The 21,278-nt window shown below is 48.0% G+C and overlaps 1 protein-coding gene across 1 annotated transcript; it reads right to left on the bottom strand.

The window, feature by feature from the left end:
* Nucleotides 1–728: 728 nt before the first annotated feature.
* Nucleotides 729–10,715, bottom strand: LOC124503983 (b(0,+)-type amino acid transporter 1-like). The gene is made up of 6 exons (XM_047069230.1): nt 9,963–10,715; nt 5,014–5,147; nt 4,710–4,839; nt 3,217–3,341; nt 1,472–1,559; nt 729–962 (listed from the first exon to the last, which is right to left on the bottom strand). Exons 1-6 carry the CDS (start codon nt 10,713–10,715, stop codon nt 729–731), a joined length of 1,464 nt encoding a protein of 487 aa, XP_046925186.1.
* Nucleotides 10,716–21,278: the final 10,563 nt, after the last annotated feature.

Here is a 21,278-nt window from a genome sequence, read left to right on the forward strand (position 1 = left end):
GGTTTTAAACAGGAACTAAAGTATCATATTTCCCTGAACAAGGTTTGTCAGACCCAAAGGTTTTCCATTTGCAGGAAATGGGAACTCACTCAAACTCACCTGAGCCGAAATTGGAAATTTATTATAAGGCATCAGGTTGTCCTTGATGATCAAAAAGGAGGAAGGACGGCTAGATGGCAGTTGGGCTACAGAAGGTCAGAGACCAGAACTATAAAACAGCCAGGGACCCAGGCTGCTGTCTACTCAGGTCGTTTCCCCAGCTCTCAGGGACCACATAATTCTCACACCATTTCACTGTGTATCTTCATCCTTCTCTGCACGGGAGCTTTCTCTGCTTCTCTCCCCCCATAATGAAAGATGGTTCCACATACAGCCCAGGACTTGCAATTCCTCAGATTAGGCAACCATAAGAATTCTAACTCCAAAATTCCCAAAGGAGGGAATGTACTTCATGCTCCCCACCTGGAATATCAAAAAACCATACCCAGAGAGGCAGCCATGTAATACCAATGTGGCTGTGAGATCCACCTTCACTGAAGGAGCAGTTCTTAGAGAAGGAGGGAAGCTGTCCTGGCTGGATACCCCCAAAACTTCACAACAGCTGTATTTAGCATTCCAGTTGCTCATTAAAATTATGCAGAGTCAGCCTACAGAGAAACTCGCAAGGCCACTTGTGTGGGGATAGAGGTGTCTGCGGCAAGGAGGGCAGTGCACAACTGTCCAGTCCTTTAGTCAACATTTTTAGTGGTTGGAGCAACTTCCAGGAGCAGCTGGAGATACAGGGTGGCCATCTGCAAACACCTGGGCTGGCACTGGAAATAGACAAACAGGAAATAGACCGGGATGCCACTGAGCAGGAACAGGAAGATGTACAGGAACTCAATCTGGGGGTGGTCGATGATGGGCGCCAGCACCAGGTAGAGAGAAGCAAGGAGCATGATGACAGGGATGATGGTGGGGACCTGCAATGGACACAGGGACCTGGATGATGGAGAGGCACGGGATATTGTATGTGGCCCTTGGGCTCTGTCCCTCCTGCCTGCCTGCCTGTTGCTTTCACCTGACACCAGCTCCTCTTTTCCAGTCACTGCCATCCTACCTTGCCTGGCCAGGGAAGCCGCCTGCCAGGTTACAAGGGGCCATCCAAGGATCAGGGGCTTTGGGACCCAGGCTAATCCTCTCTATGCTATGTGAGGATTAATCCTCCTACTATATGTGTGCATCCTCTTTGCATTTGTCTCCTGTTGTTCTCCCTCAGGGTCCTCCAGAGGAGAAATGAGTCCCCAGTAAGCAGAATCGATGCCTTGTGATCCAGATGTCCTCACCCCCAGGAAATATAGAAACTGTCTACCAAATATGACATCCTTTCTTACATTCTTTCTCCAGGCCCCAAATGGGGCTATGGTCCAACGATCTGCTTCATGCAACAGCCTAGGGTTGCAAAAAGCCCAATGTTTATTCCAGACTCTACCTTGTAAGGTCGAGGAAGATTCTTCTTCTTTATCCGCAAGTACAAGAGACAGCCAATGGTGGTTCCATAGGTGATCCAGCCAAGGAAGCTAAGAGGCAAACATGAGCCACTTACTCTGAGGCCCTTCCCTGGGTGGGCCTGCAAGAGGGGCTGGCCTACTAGGTGCAAACCTGGGACAGAAGTGCAAGCTCATCAGGGGCCTTTCAGCTACCCCCAATTGTCCTTGTCTATGCAGACATAGGAAAGAAGAAGGCAAGGCTGGGGCACCAAGAACAGGAATGCAATGGAGGGTATTCTTGCCTCCTTCATCTCCAGTCACAAAGTGACTCACACATACAAGCCCAGGCACCCACTTGGCTTCATATTGGGCCTTGTTTGACTGCCCCTGACTGGACAGAAAAGGACAATTTTCAAAGAGAGGGAGGAGCATTTGTGTGTCTAAAAACAGGAGTCTGGTGAAATGTCAAGGAAGCCTGTGCTCTCCTCAGGGACCAGCACACTCATAGCAGATGCTCCTACTTTAGAGTCGGTGACAGGATAGGTCACTGAACACCCAGACAAGTGCCTGGCCTCTGCCTTCCCCAGTGTGGTTAGTCGAGTGGCTGAGACAGGTCCGATGGAAGCCTCATCTGACCCGGGAGATGGGATCCAGACCAGGCCATCTCTTGAGGCAGTCAAGACTGGGAGACATGGGGTCCTTGTTGGGATAGATCATCCCCAACATTCTCACTCTGTGCCGGAACACTCTCAGTCACATTCCCCAATCTCAGCCCAAAGAAACCCTGGGTTCACCACGGTTTGATATTATTCTCATCATATAACGATTTTATCCTTTCTCATGGGAAAAAGATAAAAAGAAACCAGATCTGTTACTTAATGTTCTGAAGAAAGTCACATCAAGCATTGTATATCCTGTTCCAGAAGATTAATTATACTTATGACAATGAAGAAGAGAACACGCGATGCCTGAGAAATTGCTCTGAGAGCTCCCTCGGCATCCAGACACCACACTTGCCTGTGAGTGTAAGGATGTGCCCACGAAACCTGTTTCAGATGAGGTCATAAAACCACAACTGAATGGCACGACAGTCCATCATTTCTGCCCCAGGCAAGGTAATAAAGGGGGTCAGAATATGTCTCCATTTTGATGCAATCTCTGATTATACCTACCCAGCTTGGTTGTGGGTCTGCCCTAGGTTCAATAAAGATATGCTGGGTCAGAGTCCTGAGCACAGATCAGACTACAAAGGGAAAATCACACCACAGCCAAGGGCTACCAGTCGTGGTGAGTAAAGCCTGAAGATAGCTTTAACGTGATCTCAGTGACAGAATAAAGGAACGAGGAAGAATAAAAAATGACAAAGACAACACAAGCCTTTAACTTGTCTGCCTCTTGGTGAAACATTTGTCTCATTGAATTTTTGGAAATAGGACAAGAGAGGAGGGAGCCACATTTAATTTTGGAAACATAACTGGGAGAGAATGGCTGAAATGTGTGTGCATGTGCAAGAGCCCTGAGCTCAAGTCTGCAGAAGTGTGCATGCATATCTTTATGTATATAAACAGGCATATATGTGATAGTTACACATAGGGGCTTCCAGAAGTGTGCACACACCTATTTATATACACACATGCATGTGTGTGAGTGTGCACACATAGGGGGCTTCTATATACATATGAGTGTATGTGAGTGTACGCACAAAGGGCCCATGAGATACCCAGCACGGGAGGACAGTCTCACTTGCCTCAAGAAGTTCACGATGGTGCTGAAGCTTCCTGGGATGACCAGGACCAAAGCCACTGCCATGGTAAACATCAGGGCCGGAGTTGGTGTGAGGCGATGCACATGAACCATGGACAGAAGTTGGGGCTGGGAGTAAAGCCAGGTGTCAGGCAGCCGCCCCGCCAAGGGAGGCGCAGTAGGTTTCTGCCCTGGGAAGTTCCCAGCCCTCTTCCCCTGCCAAACTCACTCTGGACACCAGTGTGCCCAACCTAATAGTCCCCAGTCCCCACAGCTTCAAGATGCAGGTCTCTGTGGCTCACCTGGGGTGAAAGCAGGCCCAGCGTACAGCTTGGGAGGCTGATCACTCCAGAGACCCAAAAAGCTTAGGACGTGGGCTAGAGTGTAGGGAGCTGACCCACGTGCCTGGCCAGGTTGTCCAACTTTCTATTGCTCATCCCCAAGACAGGAAGAGGGACCAGGGGCGGGAAGACAGAGGATGGGGGAGAAGAGGGTGGGATGGTTATGGATGGAGCATGGAATAGGATAATGGATTATGGTAGTAGACTGTATAAGTACTCAGCAAATAGTCCTCCCTCTCCCACCTCTGTAGGAGAAATACTAGGTACTTCCCCATCCATTGACTCTGGGCTTGGCCAATGAAATGTGATCAGGGGTAACACGGCAGAGGCTCGAAATACACCTGTGTGGCTTGGCTTGGTCTCTTGAACCCCTGCCACCTGCTTTAGGCAAAAACATGCTTTGGCCTGGGTCCCTGAGACAAGAACAGACTCAGAGACCTGAATGAGAAAATCTGAACACGAACCCCAGGCTGAAGCAGAGCCACGACAGACCCAGGGACCGATGAGCAACATGAAGCATTTGCTGTTGTCAGCCCCCTAGATCTTGGAGTTGTTGTTCAGCATCATTGCTGCGAAAGCTACCAGAGGGACAGAGTCCCCAGGGGGAGGGGCCCTGAGCGTACTCACCAGCTCGGCTCTGCTCCTGTGGCTCTGCCCGGCTGCCCCCACACCATTTGCCCTACACAAACATCCCCATCACCTACGGACTCCACAGTGTGATCCAGTATGGTGACTCCCAAAACCTGGAAGTCAAAGGACTGGAGTTTAAATGGAGATGCTTGGGATGCTTGAGTCTCATTCTTAGAAGAAAAGAGGGCTAAGGTGCCTGGGTGGCTCAGTCAGTTAAACGTCTGACTTCAGCTCAGGTCATGATCTCACGGTTCATGAGTTCAAGCCCTGCATTAGGCTTTGTGCTGACAGCTCAGAGCCTGGAGCCTGCTTCAGAGTCTCTCTCTGCCCCTCCCCTACTCATGCTGTCTCTCTGTCTCAAAAATAAACACTAAAAAAAAAATTTTTTTTTTTTTTTAAAGAAGAGAAGAAGGCTATGTCTTGTAGGGGGAGTCCTGGCTTGGGCTAAGTGCTAAGCTCAGGCAGGAGAAAGCTTAGCCCTCCTGCAGCCCCCACCACCTTGGCCAGCCCAGACCCCATCTCTCACCATGTGGCCTTCTCTCGCAGCCACATAGCACACACGACTTCCACCGAAGAACATCCCATTGGCAGAGCCAAATGTCGAGAGTACGACAGCCAACGGTACCAGCCAGGCCCAGGCCCCCAGCACCTGGTTCCTAGGACAACAGAGGGTCAAGGGAAAGAACTCCAGCAGCAAACTGGAAGACAACAGCAAGGAAACAGAGCAAGCGAAACATCTAGAGGCAACTTGAAATATACACAGGACACTATCCTTCCCTAAACCTGATGTCTGCCTGGTGGCCAAGGAACACATCACTTGACTCACTCACCCCCAGCTCACAGCCATAGCATCAGAGGAAAGGATCTCGTTGGGCGACAACACTAGCAGGTAACTGATGTTGACCAGGAGGTACAAGCTGGTGACCAGGGGGATGGCGATCATCACTGCCCACACCAGGTTCTGCTGCAGAGTCCGGAAGAAGAAGCCACGTGTTAGGTGGTGAGTTCCTTCTCAGGCCCCCAGAACAGGCTCGTCAGTGCAGTGCTGAGCTCATCCTGGCCTCAGGGAGTATGTCAGGCCCTGGTGGCCACTCAGGCTGTGTGCCCCTCCTCCACGTGCTCACAGTCCATGGCCTGGATCCACAAACAACAGATGTGCTGGGAGGCCATGAGGGGCGGGAACCAGTCTGAGCAGTGGAGATACAGAGGGCCTGAGAGGAGTGGGGGCACCCACGAGAACAGAGCACAGAGAAGGGACAAGGAAGTTAAAGATCTTCATTCTTGGCTATTCATCAATCTTTCCAGCTGTAATATTCCAAGACCACCATGACAACCCTGCCTATTTTCTGGGTCTCCAGGACTCAGGCCCACCCAGACTGAAGGCCATTTCTGCCAGGGGTTCCACTCTGACCCTCAGGCTCCTCAACTGGAAATTGGGGGTCATTGGGGATCTGTAAAATGGGACTTCTCACTGCTCTGCCTCCCTGCAAGGTATGAGGGTCAGCACAGAGGAGGGAAAAGGAAGGGCCTGGACATAAGGGCTGTGGGCACACAGAGCAGCTTATCCTATGGAGGCATTGTGCCACTCTGACCCTCGGTCTTTCAATAAATGTACTGAGCAGGCGTCCAATAAAAATGGAGGAATAAATGAAAACTGGGTAAAACAGAGTGTACTCCCTCCCACTTCACCGCCTGGCCACCCTCCCACCGCCGCCGCCCCCCCCCCCCCAGCCCTGGACATCATTCTGGAGCCAGGAGCAAATGGAAGGAAGGGGTCTCCCTCTGAACCCACAGAACTCCATTCAACATTCCCCAAAGGAACACCTGGGTGGCTCAGTAGGTTAAGCGTCCGGCTTCAGCTCAGGTCATGATCTTGCAGTTCGTGGGTTCAAGCCCCACATCGGGCTCTGTGCTAACAGCTCAGAGCCTGGAGCCTGCTTCAGATTCTGTCTCCCTCTCTCTCCACCCTTCCTCTGCTCACATTCTCTCTCTCTCTCTCTCTCTCTCTCTCTCTCCGTCTCTCTCTGTCTCTCTCTCTCTCTCTCAAAAATAAATAAACATTAAAAAATTAAAAACAAAAACAAAAAACATTTCCCAGGCTTAGGCCACCCTGGATAGACATCTACACCTCAAAGCAGTAAACGCATGTCCACAACACCCCCGGCCTCACGCAGGACTTTCTCTAGATGTCCTTTGGCTTACCTCTTGAGGGGCAGGCAAGCACTGATGAGCCCAGAGCCTCTCCCCTCAGTACCAAACGGGAACCCAGAACCTGGTATTGCTGCTACTGACACTTACAACATGAAATGAAGCACAGAAGATGTCATTCTGTTGGCAGGGAGGTCTTCTCCAGACTTGACACAGAGCTGTCCCTGAGAGGGCTGAACCACAGTCCCACACACACCTCCTGGCCCACCACTAGGTAGGACCCTCCCCCATTTTAGCGTCTGCCCCTGGTTAGCACATCTTCTCTTCTTCAACATTATATAAAAAGCAATTTCCGGGGCGCCTGGGTGGCGCAGTCGGTTAAGCGTCCGACTTCAGCCAGGTCATGATCTCGCGGTCTGTGAGTTCGAGCCCCGCGTCGGGCTCTGGGCTGATGGCTCGGAGCCTGGAGCCTGTTTCCGATTCTGTGTCTCCCTCTCTCTCTGCCCCTCCCCCGTTCATGCTCTGTCTCTCTCTGTCCCAAAAATAAATAAACGTTGAAAAAAAAAAAATTAAAAAAAAAAAAAAAAGCAATTTCCAAGGGCACCTGGGTGTCTCGGTTAAGGATCCAACTACTGAGCTCAGCTCAGGTCATGATCTCGCAGTTTGTGAGTTCAAGCCCCACATCAGGCTCTGCACTTTAGTGCAGAGCCTGCTTGGGATTCTCTCTCTCCCTTTCTCTCTGCCCCCACCCTGGCTCGCTCTTACTCTCTCTCAAACATAAATAAATATTTAAAAAATAATAATAAGGCAATTTCCAGAGCTTTCTGCCAGCCTGAGATCTGCCACAGAAAACTCTGGAGGCAAGCACAGGAGGAAGGGGGCACTGAGGGCACAGTATTGATCTCAGGGCCTGTCTTCTGCCCTACTCAAACTTCCTTGAGACACAGAGACGCCCAGTTCTTTCTGGTCTCTGTGTTCCTGTTCACACTGCCTCTGCATGGCTGTTTTGCCACAAACCACATCAGCCCTTCAAGGCTCAGCTCCAGCCCTCCTCTCGCAGGACTGCTGGACTGTTCTGCCTCATGAGTTCCAGCAGCAAGTGGAGACAGCACCTCAGCAAGCTTTGTTATATCCAAGCCTCTGTCCCATCCTGTCCTGTCCTCTAAGGGCAGGGGCCGGGGAGGGTGACCAATTCGCCCCAGCTTGCCTGAGACTTTCCCGCTTTTCACACCAGAAGCCCCGCATCCCTGGGAAGTCTCCAGTCCTGGGCAACCTGGTCAGCAGACCTAGCAGGTCATGTGACAAATGCATGCAAGTGAAGCCAGTAGGACAGCAATGGACTCTCACAGACAGTAGGTCCTCTCAGGACCTCCAGCTCTCAAATCTGAGGATCTGGAGGCAAAGGAAATGGCCCCAACCACTGTTTCAGCGTGGCGGCTAATTCCTCATCTTCCCAGTCCTGAAAGTGTGTTCTGCCTGGGCCGAGAAGAGGCCACGTGTAGCAAAGATGGGCAATGGAGCAGAGTCCTGGGTTCCCCCTACTGCAGGCCTTGCTGTGGGGTGCCCTCAGCAGGCAAGCACCCACCGTGCATGACCCAGCCACATGCCAAGTCACAGGGAAGGGATCTGACATGCTTTTGAATTCGACTCCTCTTGGACAGCCCACCGGCCAGCTAATGAGCTATGACAGCCAAGCCCCAGGTTGTGCCACATGAACAGTGAGATTTCCTGGTTTCATTCTCAAACACCTTAACTCTTTACTCAAATTCCAGGGCACATGGGCATAACGCTGGCCCAGGTTTGGCATAGGATCTGCCGTTTCTTGAAAAAGAGTGTGAAACAAAGATACACTTAACATGTGCTTCAGAGCTCCGACTTAGAGCCAGAATTTCAATTGTCCATCATTCAGAGGCATGGCTTTGTTTTTGCTTGAAACCCACATTTGTCGGGGCGCCTGGATGGCTCAGTTGATTAAGCCACCGACTTCGGCTCAGGTCATGATCTCACAGTTTGTGAGTTCGAGCCCTGCGTCGGGCTCTGTGCTGACAGCTCAGAGCCTGGAGCCTACGTCAGATTCTGTCTACCCCTCTCTCTACTCCTCCCCTGCTCACGCTCTGTGTCTCTCTCTCAATAATAAATAAACATTAAAAAAAGAAAGAAAGAAACCCACATTTGTCAAAAATGCAGGGGTGCCTGGGCGGCTCAGTCGGTTAAGTGTCGGACTTCGGTTCAGGTCATGATCTCACAGCTCGTGAGTTCGAGCCCCTTGTCAGGCTCTATGCTGACAGCTTGGAGCCTGGACCCTGCTTTGGATTCTGTGTCTCCCTCTCTCTCTGCCCCTCCCCCATTCATGCACTCTCTCTCTCTCTCTCTCTCTCACTCAAATATAAATAAACATTAAAAAATTTGTTTAAAAAAATTCAGAGGTCAGCAAACTACAGCCTGTGGACCAAATCCAGCCACTGCTTGTTTTTGTAAATAAACTCTTATGGAGGCACAGCCACCCTTATTTGTGGCCTATGGCTATTTGCAACAGAGTTGAGTGATCGTGACAGAGGACTCGTGACCCACAAAACCTAAAATGTTAGCTTTTTAATCCTTTATGGAAAAAAATTTGCTAATCCATGCTCTATGGCATGGGAGCTTGTCACCTTTGGACCCCCTTGCTCTTTCCCTGGACCAGCTCCGAGCCCAGAGCCTGGATTCAGAGAGAGAGGAGTCTAGCCCTGTGAACTGAATGAGCCCGTGCCCCTGCCCGGCAGCCCCAGCCTCACCCAGAGCCACCATGGACACACAGTAACCATTCACCTGAAATTACAGCTGTTTATGGCACTCCATCCACAAGTCATTACGCCAATTAATAACAGTTAATACCTTCAAGCCCTGCTGCGGTAGGTGGGGCAGCTATTATGATCCCGTTGATAGGGAGGAACTAAAGCACGAGGAATTACATGCAAGAATAAAAACTAGGTCCCAGGACTTCTGGCTCTCACCCCGGTCTCTCTGTGCTCTGGGACTTCAGTCTCCAAGCTCCTCTTCTCCCCCCAGATTCTCCCAAACCCCCCTCCAGGGAGCCTCTGCTGAGAGGTGAGACATGTAATGGCCCCTGAGCCAGCCCCGAGGATGTAGAGGAAAAGACTCAGTTCTCACCCTCTGAAAATTAAAGGCTCCCGCAGGAAAAAAAAGAAAACAAATAGCAACCTAAGCAAATATATTTATAGCAAAGAGTTAATTTCCATAGTAACTGAAGAGTCCAAATGTTCCAGCTATCAAGACAGATAACAAGCTGAGTCATCAAGCACGGCCTCTTGCTAGTGGTATGACCTCACAATCACTTCCCCCTTTCTAAGCCTCAGTTTTCCCATGTGAAAAATGGTGTTGATAATACCGACCTTGCCAGGCAAATGAGACCATGAGTGTGATCCTATAAAGTTCTGTGCTCACTTGGGAAGTTATTATTCCTCTAATTCCATAAACTACTTAAGGTAGACAGTGGGCTGGCATTCATGACTTCAAAAAGGGTACCCCCATTTTCAGCTGATTTCTCATGGTTTTAGTCAGTTCAAATAACAATAATTGGAACAGCTAATGTTTGGAGATTTCACCCTCTGAAGAAGTATTATGGACTCACCTTTGGATTCTTGAGCTCTTCCACCACGTAGTTGACGTTATTCCAGCCATCGAAGGACCACATGCCCTGGTAAAAGGCCATGCCAATGCGCCCAGCCTGCTGTGTTGTGTTGTGGAAGGCAAGCAAAAAGGTTTCCGTGTGGCCCCGGCCCTGGCCCAGCACCACGGCCCCACCCACCACGATGACCAGCAACGAGAACACTTTGGCGACGGCGCACACGTTCACCAGCATGGTGGCCAGCCGTGAGCTCCAACAGTTGACCAGCGTCAGCAGCAGGATGCAGGAGGCAGCCACACCCTTGAGCACAGCCTGGGGCATCGAGGAGCAGCCAGGGTAAAAGGGGGTCACGGCATACTCAGCGAAGCTCAGGGAGACGGCAGCAATGGCAGCTGGTCTGACCAGCAACACAAATGTGTAGATAACCAGGAAGGCTGGCAAAGAGCCAAAGATTTGCAGGATGTAGGCATACTCCCCTCCAGATTTGGGAACCAGGGCACTCAGCTCAGCATAGCACAGGGCACCCATCATGGCCAGGAGGCCACAGCCTGCCCAGACCACAAGACTGGCTCCAGGGCTGCCCATGTAGACCAAGACCCCCTGTGGTGACATGAAGACGCCAGAGCCAATCATACAGCCAGCCATCAGGGACACGGCACTCCACAAACCAATCTCCCTCCTCAGCCTTAGCCCCTCACCACCTGGCTCCCGTCCTGCCACCCCCTCACCACCATTTCTTTCCTGACTTCTCTCCATCTCAGGGCTTCAACAGTCGCTGTGTCTAGCTGAGCAGAAGCAGATACTCTCGTCTGTCTTGCGGGCTTCCTGCAGGGGTTAATGATTACAGCACTTGATGAAGTCTGAACCGGAGACCAGACAGCCAGGGCATGGCATTCAGCAGGCACAGAGCCTTCACTGATCGACCGGTCCCTGTCCAACTCAAACTCCAGTATAGGCAGTATACAGGAGCTGTTTGCCAGTGTAACCCAGGGATCAAGGAAAAGATCAAGGAAAGAGGGATTTTAGTAGAAATCCCTGCTGCCCAATTCCACAGCACTATGTGAGGAATAACAGTTGGACGGGTGCTCTGTGCCAACAATAAGAATGCGGAGCAATTACACATCAGGAACCTAAAAAAGTCTCTGCAATAGTTTTATCAGCCAAGCAATAAAACCCCTGTTTTATCAGGATTCCAATTAAAATTGCATGAGCCCTGCTTTAAGGAAGAATCAAGACAATCAAAGAAGATTCAAATAGTTCAGAACAGAGCTTTACCCCTACAAGGAAAGGACCACGTGGTTAGAAGCACAGTACAGGGTGTGGAATGGGATCCTGCATTCAAATCCCAGGTTTAGTCCCTCATAGTTGTGTGACGTTGGACAAGATCTCTGAACTTCACCCTACTCATCTGTCAGTTAATTACAATACCCACCACATAGTGTTACTGTAAAGATTAAATAGCATAGTCCAATCAAAGTAGCTAGAATAGTAAGTGAAATGTAGTAGGCTTTCCTTAAACGTTAGCCAATACTATCTGGCTAAGAGTTTCATTAGTTCCCTAGTTTTATATATATATATACATATATATATGAATATATATTTTAAATATATATTTCATTGATTTATGAATAATGTTCATTTTAGGATATAGTTTATAACTTTTTTGTTAACTCTCCCTTATATTTTGATTTTTATTTTTTTATTTTTTTATATTTTAGATAGATAACGTGCATGAGCAGGAGAGAGGGGCAAAGGGAGAAAGAGAGAGAAAGAGAGAGAGGGAATGTTAAACAGGCTCCATGCTCAGTGCAGAGCCTGAGACGGGGCTTGATCCCATGAACCCAGGATCATGACCTGAGCTGAAATCAAGAATCAGATGCTCAACTGATCCACCTAGGCACCCCTTTCCCTTACACTTTTAAAATCTTGGGTTATAGAACCTTTACTAGTATTGTTATAGAAAGGTCAGTGGAACTCACTAGCATTTAGAGTAAAGATGCTGACACCCAAAATGAGCAGAAAGGCACCTGTGATCTCCCAGACTGACCTAACTCAAGTCAGCCACATGGGCTACTTGGATCTCGTGTGCGTGTGTATTAATAAAGCTCTTGACAGATGTCACTGGTTCCTGGGGTGTCCATCTTACCTCCTCCCCTTGATTCATGGAAGCCTACTTGACATAGGTCCTCAGAAAATGTAGAGACATCTTCTTGAGAAAATCCCTGAAGAGGGGGCCCTCCAAAATTCAGAAGAAGGTCCTCCAAGATTCCTACACAGTACAAAGAGAGAGAAAAGGACAGAGAAGTAATTAAGGGGGGAAAAAAAAGGAGCTACAAGAATTGGAGGAAATGAAGATAAAAAAGGATAGAGTCCTGGAAGCTCAGGAAAGAAAATCAGCTTCCTTCCTGGCAATAGCTAAGTAGTAACTAAGACACTTAAATGTCAACCCTCTTCTTCTCCAGGGGCTGTTGCTAGTGGATGCCAACTGCAATGTCTGAGAACAGTCCACGAGACCACCCTGACCTCTAACACTAATAGCAAGTTTGGAGGGTTCCAAGACTATCCTTATGTCCAATAATTTGCTAGGAAGACTCACAGAACACACCAAAAGCTTTTACACTCAGGTTATGTTTTATTACACTTACAGGTCCAGATTAAGGTCACTCAAGGGAGAAAAGATATAGGGCAGAATCCAACAGAATTCCAAACACAGAGCTTCCAGTTCTCTTCTCTCCGAGGAGTTGGGACATTGTTATTCTCCAGGCATCAATGTGTGACAATAAGCGTATCATATTGCCAACCAGGGAAGCTCACCTGAGCCTTGGTGTCCACTCTTTATTGGGGTTCTATCACATAGACATGGTTGACTGCTCATGTGGCTGAATTCAGTTTCCAGCCCCTCAGGAGATCAAGCTGATATTTTATGACTCAAAGCCTCCATCCAAAAATCACATTGTTACTATATGGCTGGCCCAAGGCCCCCAGGCAAATGAAGACCCTGCAATCAAGCATAACATTCCAAGGGCTTGGAGATTACCTCCCAGAAGCTGAGGGCAAGGGCCAGACCTCTCTTTGGGCAAAGTTAAATTCTTTACTACAAAGATATGGATGTACCTGTGAGCTGAAGAACATTATGAGAACATAAAGATTGTTTTGAATGACTCATCTTGTCAAGTAGGGTGTCTAAAGAGGAGGACCCTAAATGCCAGGCTAAAGAGCTGAGACCAGCCAGGAATGGGAGGGAAGAAGATGATGAGTAGGAATGAGTAGGGAAGGGCTCACCTCAAAGCTCTTCCTGAATGGAACTAGAGACTCTGAAGTTCTTTGGGCTTCAATTAGCAAATCCAACTGCCTTCCCAGAATCTGACAAGTGTGGTCTTCAGGTCCAAGGTCGGGCCTGCCTGTGAGGAAGGAATCTCTGAAGCAGAGTTGAGCCTATATGACATCCCTGTGCTGCCATCAGAAGTGATGAGGTAGCTGATGGACCCAGTCTGAAGCTCAGCCAAATGGATGTCTTAGGAAGAAATTCAGCACCCAAGAACCAGAGAGTCATGTTTTATATCACTGTGCATTCAATGGAATCTTTATTGGTTCCATTTCCCATGAGGAAAATGGGGCTGATGATTCTCCCACAAAAGTGTTCATGAAAATAAGCCAAAAGCCTTCGTGTCCCATCATCCTATGGAGATGAATGAAGTTATGTTAACTTCTATTTGAAGAAATAATGGCTGGAAATTTCCCAAATTTGATCATTTATTTACATATCCAAGAAATTCAGCTCCAAATGGAATAAACTCAAAGAAATACCCAGACACCTCATAATCAAATGATCAAGTCAGACCATGAGAGAATCTTGAAAACAGCAAGAAAGAAGCAATTCATCTTTTATAAGTATTCCTCAACAAGATTAGCAGCTGATTTGTCATAAAAAACCATGGAGGCCAGAAGACAGTGACATGGCATCTTCAAGTGCTGGGGGGGGGGGTGGGGGGTGGGAAGGTAATGTCATCCAAGAATTCTATTTCCAGTAAAACTCTCTTCAAAATTTAAAAAAAAAAAAAAAAAAGAAGACATTCCGAGATAAGCAAAAGCTAAGGTTATTCATCACTAGCAGACCTGCCCTCCAAGAAATGCTAAAGGGAGTCCTTCAGGCTGAATAGAAAGGGCACTAAGCAGTAACTTAAATCCACACAAAAAAATAAAGAACACTGGTAAAAGTATCAACATAGACAAATATAACACAATATTAATGATGTATTTTTTGTTTTTACCTCCACATTTTTCCTAATCTAATTTAAAAGACAACCACAAATGCTGCTAGGGCATGGGATATCTACATGAAAAAGAATTAATTTGCACCTCTATTTCACATTATATATAAAAATTAACTCAGAATGGATCGAAGACCTAAATGTGAGAGCTCAAACTATAAAAACTCTTAGCAGGAAACTTAGTTGCAAATCTTCATGACCTTGGACTAGACAATGATTTCTTAAATATGCCACCAAAAGCATAAGCTACAAAGGAAAAAGAGATAAATTGGACTTCATCAAAATTTAAAACTTGTGTGCATCAGATAGTGTCAAAAAAGTGAAAAGACAACCCACAGAATGAGAAAAAATATTTGCCAAACTTATACCTGACAAGAGTCTAGTATTCAGAATATATAAAGAACTCTTACAACTCAACAACGACAACCACAAAAACCCACAAACAATCCAATTTAAAAATGGGCAAAGGATTTAAATATACATTTCTCCAAAGAAGATAGTCAAATAGCCACCAACCACATGAAAAGATGTCCAACATCATTAGTCAATGGGGAAATGCAAATCAAAACCACAATGGGATAGCTTTTCACACTTGCTAAGATGGCTATAATTGAAAAACAGAAAATAAGAATGTCAATGAGGATGCGGAGGAATGTAAACCCTCACACACAGTTGTTAGGAATACAAAATAGTGTGGCTACTGTGGAAACAATGAACAACTTCTCAAAAATTTACACATAAAGTTACCATATGACCCAGCAATTCCATTTGCAGGTATATACCCATAAGAATTAAAAACATACATTCACCCAAAAACCTGTACACAATCTTTTATAGCAACATTGTTCTTAATAGCCAAAAGGTGAAAGCAACCCAAATGTCCATCAATTGATGAATGGGTAAATCAAATGTGGTACATTCATACAATGGAATATTATTCAACCATAAAAAGAATGGAATACTAATACATGCTATTACATGGATGAACCTTGAAAGCATTATGCTAAGTGAAAGTAGCCAGACACAGAAGGCCACATATTATCATGTGACTGCATTTCTTTAATATTTATTCATTTATTTTGAGAGACAGTGCACATGCACACATGCCAGCTGAGAGAGAGAGAGAGAGAGAGAGAGAGGGAAAGAATCCCAGCAGGCCCCATGCTATCAACTGTCAGCACAGAGCCCGAAGCAGGGGCTCAATCTCATGAATCATGAGATCACGAGCTGATATCAAGAGTCAGATGCTTAACCTACTGAGCCACTCAGGCACTGCGTTTCTATAAAATGTCCAGAATAGGTCAATCCAAGAGACAGAAAGTGAATTAGTGGTTGCTAGGGGTTGATGAGAAGAGTTAATGGGGAATCACTGATTAATGGGAATGAAGTTTCTTTCTGGGGCAATGAAAACATTCTAGAATAATATAATACTGATGATTGCCCAATATTATAGATATACTAAAACCCACTGAATTGTACCTTTAAAATGGTTAAAATGGCAAATTTTATATTATGTTAATTTTACCTTGATTTTTTTATTTAAAAAAACAATTCACTGCACAGCTTTGGAAAGACTTTCCAAGTGAGGGTCAATCCCAAAGCCTGAGTTCAGTTGCCTTTAAGGGAAATCTGTCTCCGTCCTCCCAACACCAAGAAGCTCAATCTTCCCCTGTGTTTCTCTTTCCCCCAAATCCCCAAGGCTCCCACGGGTGCTTACACTGCTCTGTGAGCCAGCCTTCCTGTCAATCCTCTGCTCTGCTGGGAGAGCCGAAGAGCAAACGTGCCACTTGAAACCAGACCCAATGATTCCTCGCTTCCAGAGAGCCCCATCTGCTGGCCTTGGCTTTCTTCGCAGCATAATGTGCACTGACTGAGTGCCCAGAAAATACCATGCTGTGGATATGTAAAAGACTGTTCATAAATGCAAAGTTTTTATCCAAAACTAGCTAAATATTAACCTATCCCCCATGAGACACAACTGTACCCCGCACTGAGCCACTGAAGTCACGGGCCCTAGAGATGAGCCGATCCAATACCACCCTGCTCCCTGGTGAGGACACTGAAGTGCAAAGTGGGGCAGCACGGGGCCCAGGCCCCAGAGTCAGCTGGTTTCTCCAGCCATGCTGAGTGATGACCCCAGTCTCCTTGCACATCAGGGAACCTCGCTCCCAGTAGAGCAGGTCAAGACCGAAGCAGCCATATCGGTGGCCCTTCCAGAGATTCCTCTCTTCTGAGCTTCAGTTACCTCTGTATCCTCTATGACACTTACCACCTTCTCTCTCATTTTCCAATTGTTTACTTGGCTTTTCCATCTCCCCCTCTCACCAGGTGAGCCCCGAGAAGGTCAGAAAAAGTCTCATTTGTTTCTATACGTTTTACCATTGAGCCTAGCAAGAACGGTCAGGAAATGTTTTCCGGAGGGATGAGAGAATGAGGGAGCAAGTGAGTAAGTGAGTGAATAAATGAATGAGCAAATAAATAAATAGATTAGAGATAAGCTAATAAATGAGTAAAAGTCTGAACAAGAGAGTGTGTGAATGAACAAACTCCTGCTCTAAGCTCTGAATCCAGAGGTCAGTCTAAGGGCCGAGGATCGGTACCCATGATCAGGCTGGGATTTCACAAGAGGGTCCCCTGGGCTGGTGGCGTGTGACTTGGAAAGAGCTTGTAGCACTACATAGAACTGGAGAAGAGTCCAGGAGAAGCTGGGAGTCGAATGAGTCCCTGGGCAGAGCCCCCAAGGATGCTGCCGGAAACAGTTTAGAAGAGGCTCGGCTAGTCATTCTGATCACTGATTAAACCCTGGGATCTCATCAGAGGCTCACTGCGTTGTCCCTGGTCTAGGCAGGATGGTTGCCCTTCCCACTCTGCCCCTCCGTGAGCTCAGAAGGGCCCATGCCCAATGGGAAGTGTAAACAAGGCTCTCACTAGGTCCTTGCACACAGCACAGACCTTTCTTGCCTCCTATCAGCGGTCCTGATCACTGCTTCTCACAGCCTCCAGAGGGCCCCACCCCTCTTCTCTTTCATACCTGACCCCAGCCACACAGAACCCCTAACCTGACCTGACTGAGAGAACAAGTCCTCAACCTTCTGACTGCCCAGCCCCCTGTCTATCCATTCCAGCCCCAGCCTAACCCTTCTGCACAGCTCTGGCTTGTGCTTTCGACCTTCCCAGAAGGAGCATAAGAAAGAACAGGTAAGAAAGATGCTAAAGCCATCCTATCTCTTCCACTCGATCAGAGCGTGGTTGCAGCTATGAAGCTGGCCTATGTGCTGTATGTGAGGGGCGACAGGAGGAGGCAGGGGTTTCAGATGGGGTCTGACTCTGGGCAAGCTCTCTAGTCCTCAACCTACTATTGTAGGGGCCGCTTCCCAGGTCATTCCATTTTTGTTCTCCTCACTTGGAAGAACCAGTTTTTCTTGACCTAAACGTGTCTTTAGAAATGCAGGTCCAGGCACACTGCTCAGATACAGTCTCTCTGAGCTGTGGTCACAAGGAACCTTTCAGGAATCCATGGGCCTCACAGACTTGGGCAACCAGGCCCCAGGCGAGGCTTCCAGGTGAGGCGGAATACAGCAGCCCAGGGACCAGCACTGCGCTTTGGACACCCTGCACAGTATTAGAGCCTGTTATTTCCAGGAAAAATCCTTTCAAAACACCCTAGGACACAACCAGTAGGAAGGAACAAGATCCAGCCCCAATTTCTTAAGGCTCTGTGGACCTATAGCTCCATGATAGGGGAAGGGGATGTGATTGGCAATTCCGAGATCTAGAGGAGGTCCTGGCCTTTCTCTGGGCCTGGATGTCCCCATCTGTCCAAAGCAGGTACAGATGGCACCAGGACTTTATGCTTCAGCAAAGCAGGGCAAAGAAGCAGTTCCTGCCCTACCTACTATTGAACATGGTGTTTCCCACATGACCTGTGAGTGCAAGCCTGACCCAGGAGAGGGACCCCAGGGCCTGAGAGTAATTGAGGTGCTTACTCTGCCCACCACCACCAGAAGGCAGAATTCAGGCAAAGGCTTGGAGGGTGGACATCAGGGTCTGGATTGCCAGCTGCCGCCCTCTAGTGGTCCAGGGGGAGAGAAGGAGAGACCGGGACAGAGGGAGGAGGAGAGAAGGGGAGAGGAAAGCCTCAAAAGATGGGTAGAGGGAGATAGAGAAGGGAAGGCATGGGAGATGGGGTGAGCTGAAGGGGAGAATGACCCCAGGGGAGCATCCTGCCTTCTGGGCTCCCCAAGCAGTCCATATTGCCCCCCTGATTTGTACATCAGCATGGAGAGCTCTATCCCAGTGAGTGTGACCAGGGCTCTCACTCAACCCCAAGACCTCTGAGTTGGGAATTCCTGAACTCACTGGTTTTTGCTGATCTTATCCAGATGACTCCTCCTGTGAGGCCCCCCTGAGCACCAGCTACCAGATGGTGATCTCAGGTTTCATCTCTCCCTGACTTGGAATGCCCCACTGATTCCTTTGTTTTCCACTCCACTTTTCTGGTTTTGCTGAATCTGTATTTCTCCCTTGACCTTCCTCCAGAGCTGTGGACCCTATACACCTATACACCCCTCCTGCCTATCCCTTAAACACTGAAAACCCAACATGTCCAAAATGGGACTCATCACCTCCCCCAGACCTGTTGTTCTTCTGAGCCCTACCACATTTCCTTGACGTGGTAGACCCAGTTGATGGCCCGCCCAGATCCCCCTCGGGAGTGATGGGATTAGTTCCCCAACTGCCAGGAGTGCTGGTGCCAGAAAGCCCTCAGCTATCAGTCTCCAGAGATTTCTTCTGCAGGCTGCAGGGAGCCACCCCACATAAGGCCACTCTTTTCCCAGGGAGGTCCTCATCCAAAGACGGAACAGCGTGAGGACATAAAGCCCAGCCCCGTTGCCTAAATCGGCACAGCTCTGCAGGATCACCCATGTAGGGTCAGATGGACTCTCTGCTGAGGCTGCATCCAGGCTCAGCCTTCCCCTCTTCCAGATCCTTCTCATCTTCCCTCCCTCAGGCGTTGATCCCATAAGAACCTCCTAGTCAGCCTCTGGAGTGAACCTGTGCCTTGGAGACTTCCGCCCCGGGGAACCCAGGCTGCAACACCTGCTCACGAGGACTCCAGCTCTGAGCTGTGGCTGACATCCATCTCCTTCCCCTGACCCACAACCCAGAATACCCGGCCAGGCCTCCCCTGCTGTGCCTCTCAGACCCATCCATGTCCCTCACACCTACTGCTGCCACCCCAGGTCCTCTGCAGAGCCACTCTCCTTCTCAAATCCTTTCAGCACTAGGAGCCAGATGTATCTCTGGAGCACCAGTCTCCTCTCCAAAGCTGCATTTCAACTCAAGCCCGAACGCCTCACTCAGGCCCCCTCACCTGAGCCAGAGGCCCCACTGCCTTTCCCTCTCTGGGCTCCACACTTGCTCCCTGGGTGGCCCAGTCAGGCCCCTCCAGATTCCCGGAGCAACGTGGGCCAAGTTTCCATGTTATTGTCTCCCCTCTGAGGCTGGATTGTCTCCCCTCTGAGGCTGCACTCATGAGGCCACTCCCTGGGCTGTGACAATTAACAGTCATGAGTAGCGCCAGGATGAATGAATCCCAGGCAGAGATGGGGCTCCTGCAGCAGAGTCACCAAGCAAAAGCAGTAACTCAGGGTCACCCAGCCTCTTCTGTCCCTCTCACAGCCCCCAGGGCCCCAGGGAGCGCCCATGATGTGCCTGGGAGGCCCAGTGACAAGTGAGGATAAGACTGGCCCTCTCTGCCAAGTGGCTATCTTTCTACCCGGTCCCTGCCTCACCATCTAGACTTTTCTCTGTCTTTTATCAATGATTCAGTGACATTGACTAGGTGACATATTAATCCAATTAGCCCTTATGTGAAAGCAGGCCCATGGGTGCCATTTACTCCCAGATTCAGAGATTTTTCTTTCTTTTCATGTATTTTAGGTTTTCTTAGTTTCTAGCTTTTGGAAGTTTTAAAAACTTTGCTTTTAGTTTTGCTCCTTATGCTGCATTTTTAAAAGAACATGTATTTGCTCTTTGCTCTGTACATTTTAAAATAGAATTTAGGCAAAAGTGTAAAACTCTGCCCTCTAAAAAAAATATGAATGGGGCACCTGGGGGGCTCAGTCATTAAGCGTCCAATTCTTGGTTTTGGCTCAGATCACAATCTCGCAGGTTCAGGAGTCCGAGCCTTGTGTCAGTCAGGCTCTGAGCTGACAGTGTGAAACCTGCTTGGAATTCTCTCTCCCTGCCTCTTACTCTGCTCCTACTCTGCTCATGCGCTCACTCTCTTGCTGTCTCTCTCTCAAAATAAAGAAATAAACTTTAAAAAAATAAAATGAAATAAAATAAGAAATTAATGACTATATGTTTTCACCTTCATAAATTATAGAAAATCTTTTTTTTTAATGAAAAAGATGTCTATATACAGATCCAAACTTTACTTTCAAAAGAATGCTTCATTTTGAAGTGGTTTTCAAAGAGTTGTATGCTTCCCCCATTATTCATTTAATTCTTAGTGTTGCTCCTAAATATTTTACATTTATTCCCAAGGATCCTGGTGTCATGTTAAAATTAGGGATTAGAGTGATTTGCTTAAGAAATCTGGCTGCATTCTTTCATCCTTCACTTAGGAAAGGCATCCAAATAGAGGTCCATTATATCAGTGAGCAACCAGACCAACATTTGGTGTGATCCTATTTGTTTTACACACATGTACCTAACGCACACACAAGCATATATACTTGTTTATGCTTGGAAATTTTCTGGAAGGATACAGAAGAAAATGGTAACTAATATTGCATCTGAAGCATGCGACTGGGAAGTGCATAGATGCTTCTGTGGCTGCTGACCATCTACTAGCAAGCATAGTCAAGGAGATATTTGATTTCTATGTGAATACAGAATCAAATCTCAGTGACTGGTGCCAGCTTTGTGGTTGCAAAGATGCAGAGCATGGGGCATCCAGGTTTTTTTTTTTTTACGTGAATCACAGTTGAGTGGTCTATCCTCAAGCCAGCAGCTAGAATATTGATTTCCTTGGCAGGCC

The sequence above is a fragment of the Lynx rufus genome, unplaced genomic scaffold, assembly GCF_022079265.1.
Source record: "Lynx rufus isolate CCGP_SWC_20201006 ecotype Redwood Valley unplaced genomic scaffold, mLynRuf1.p SCAF_8, whole genome shotgun sequence".
NCBI classification, from domain to species: domain Eukaryota; kingdom Metazoa; phylum Chordata; class Mammalia; order Carnivora; family Felidae; genus Lynx; species Lynx rufus.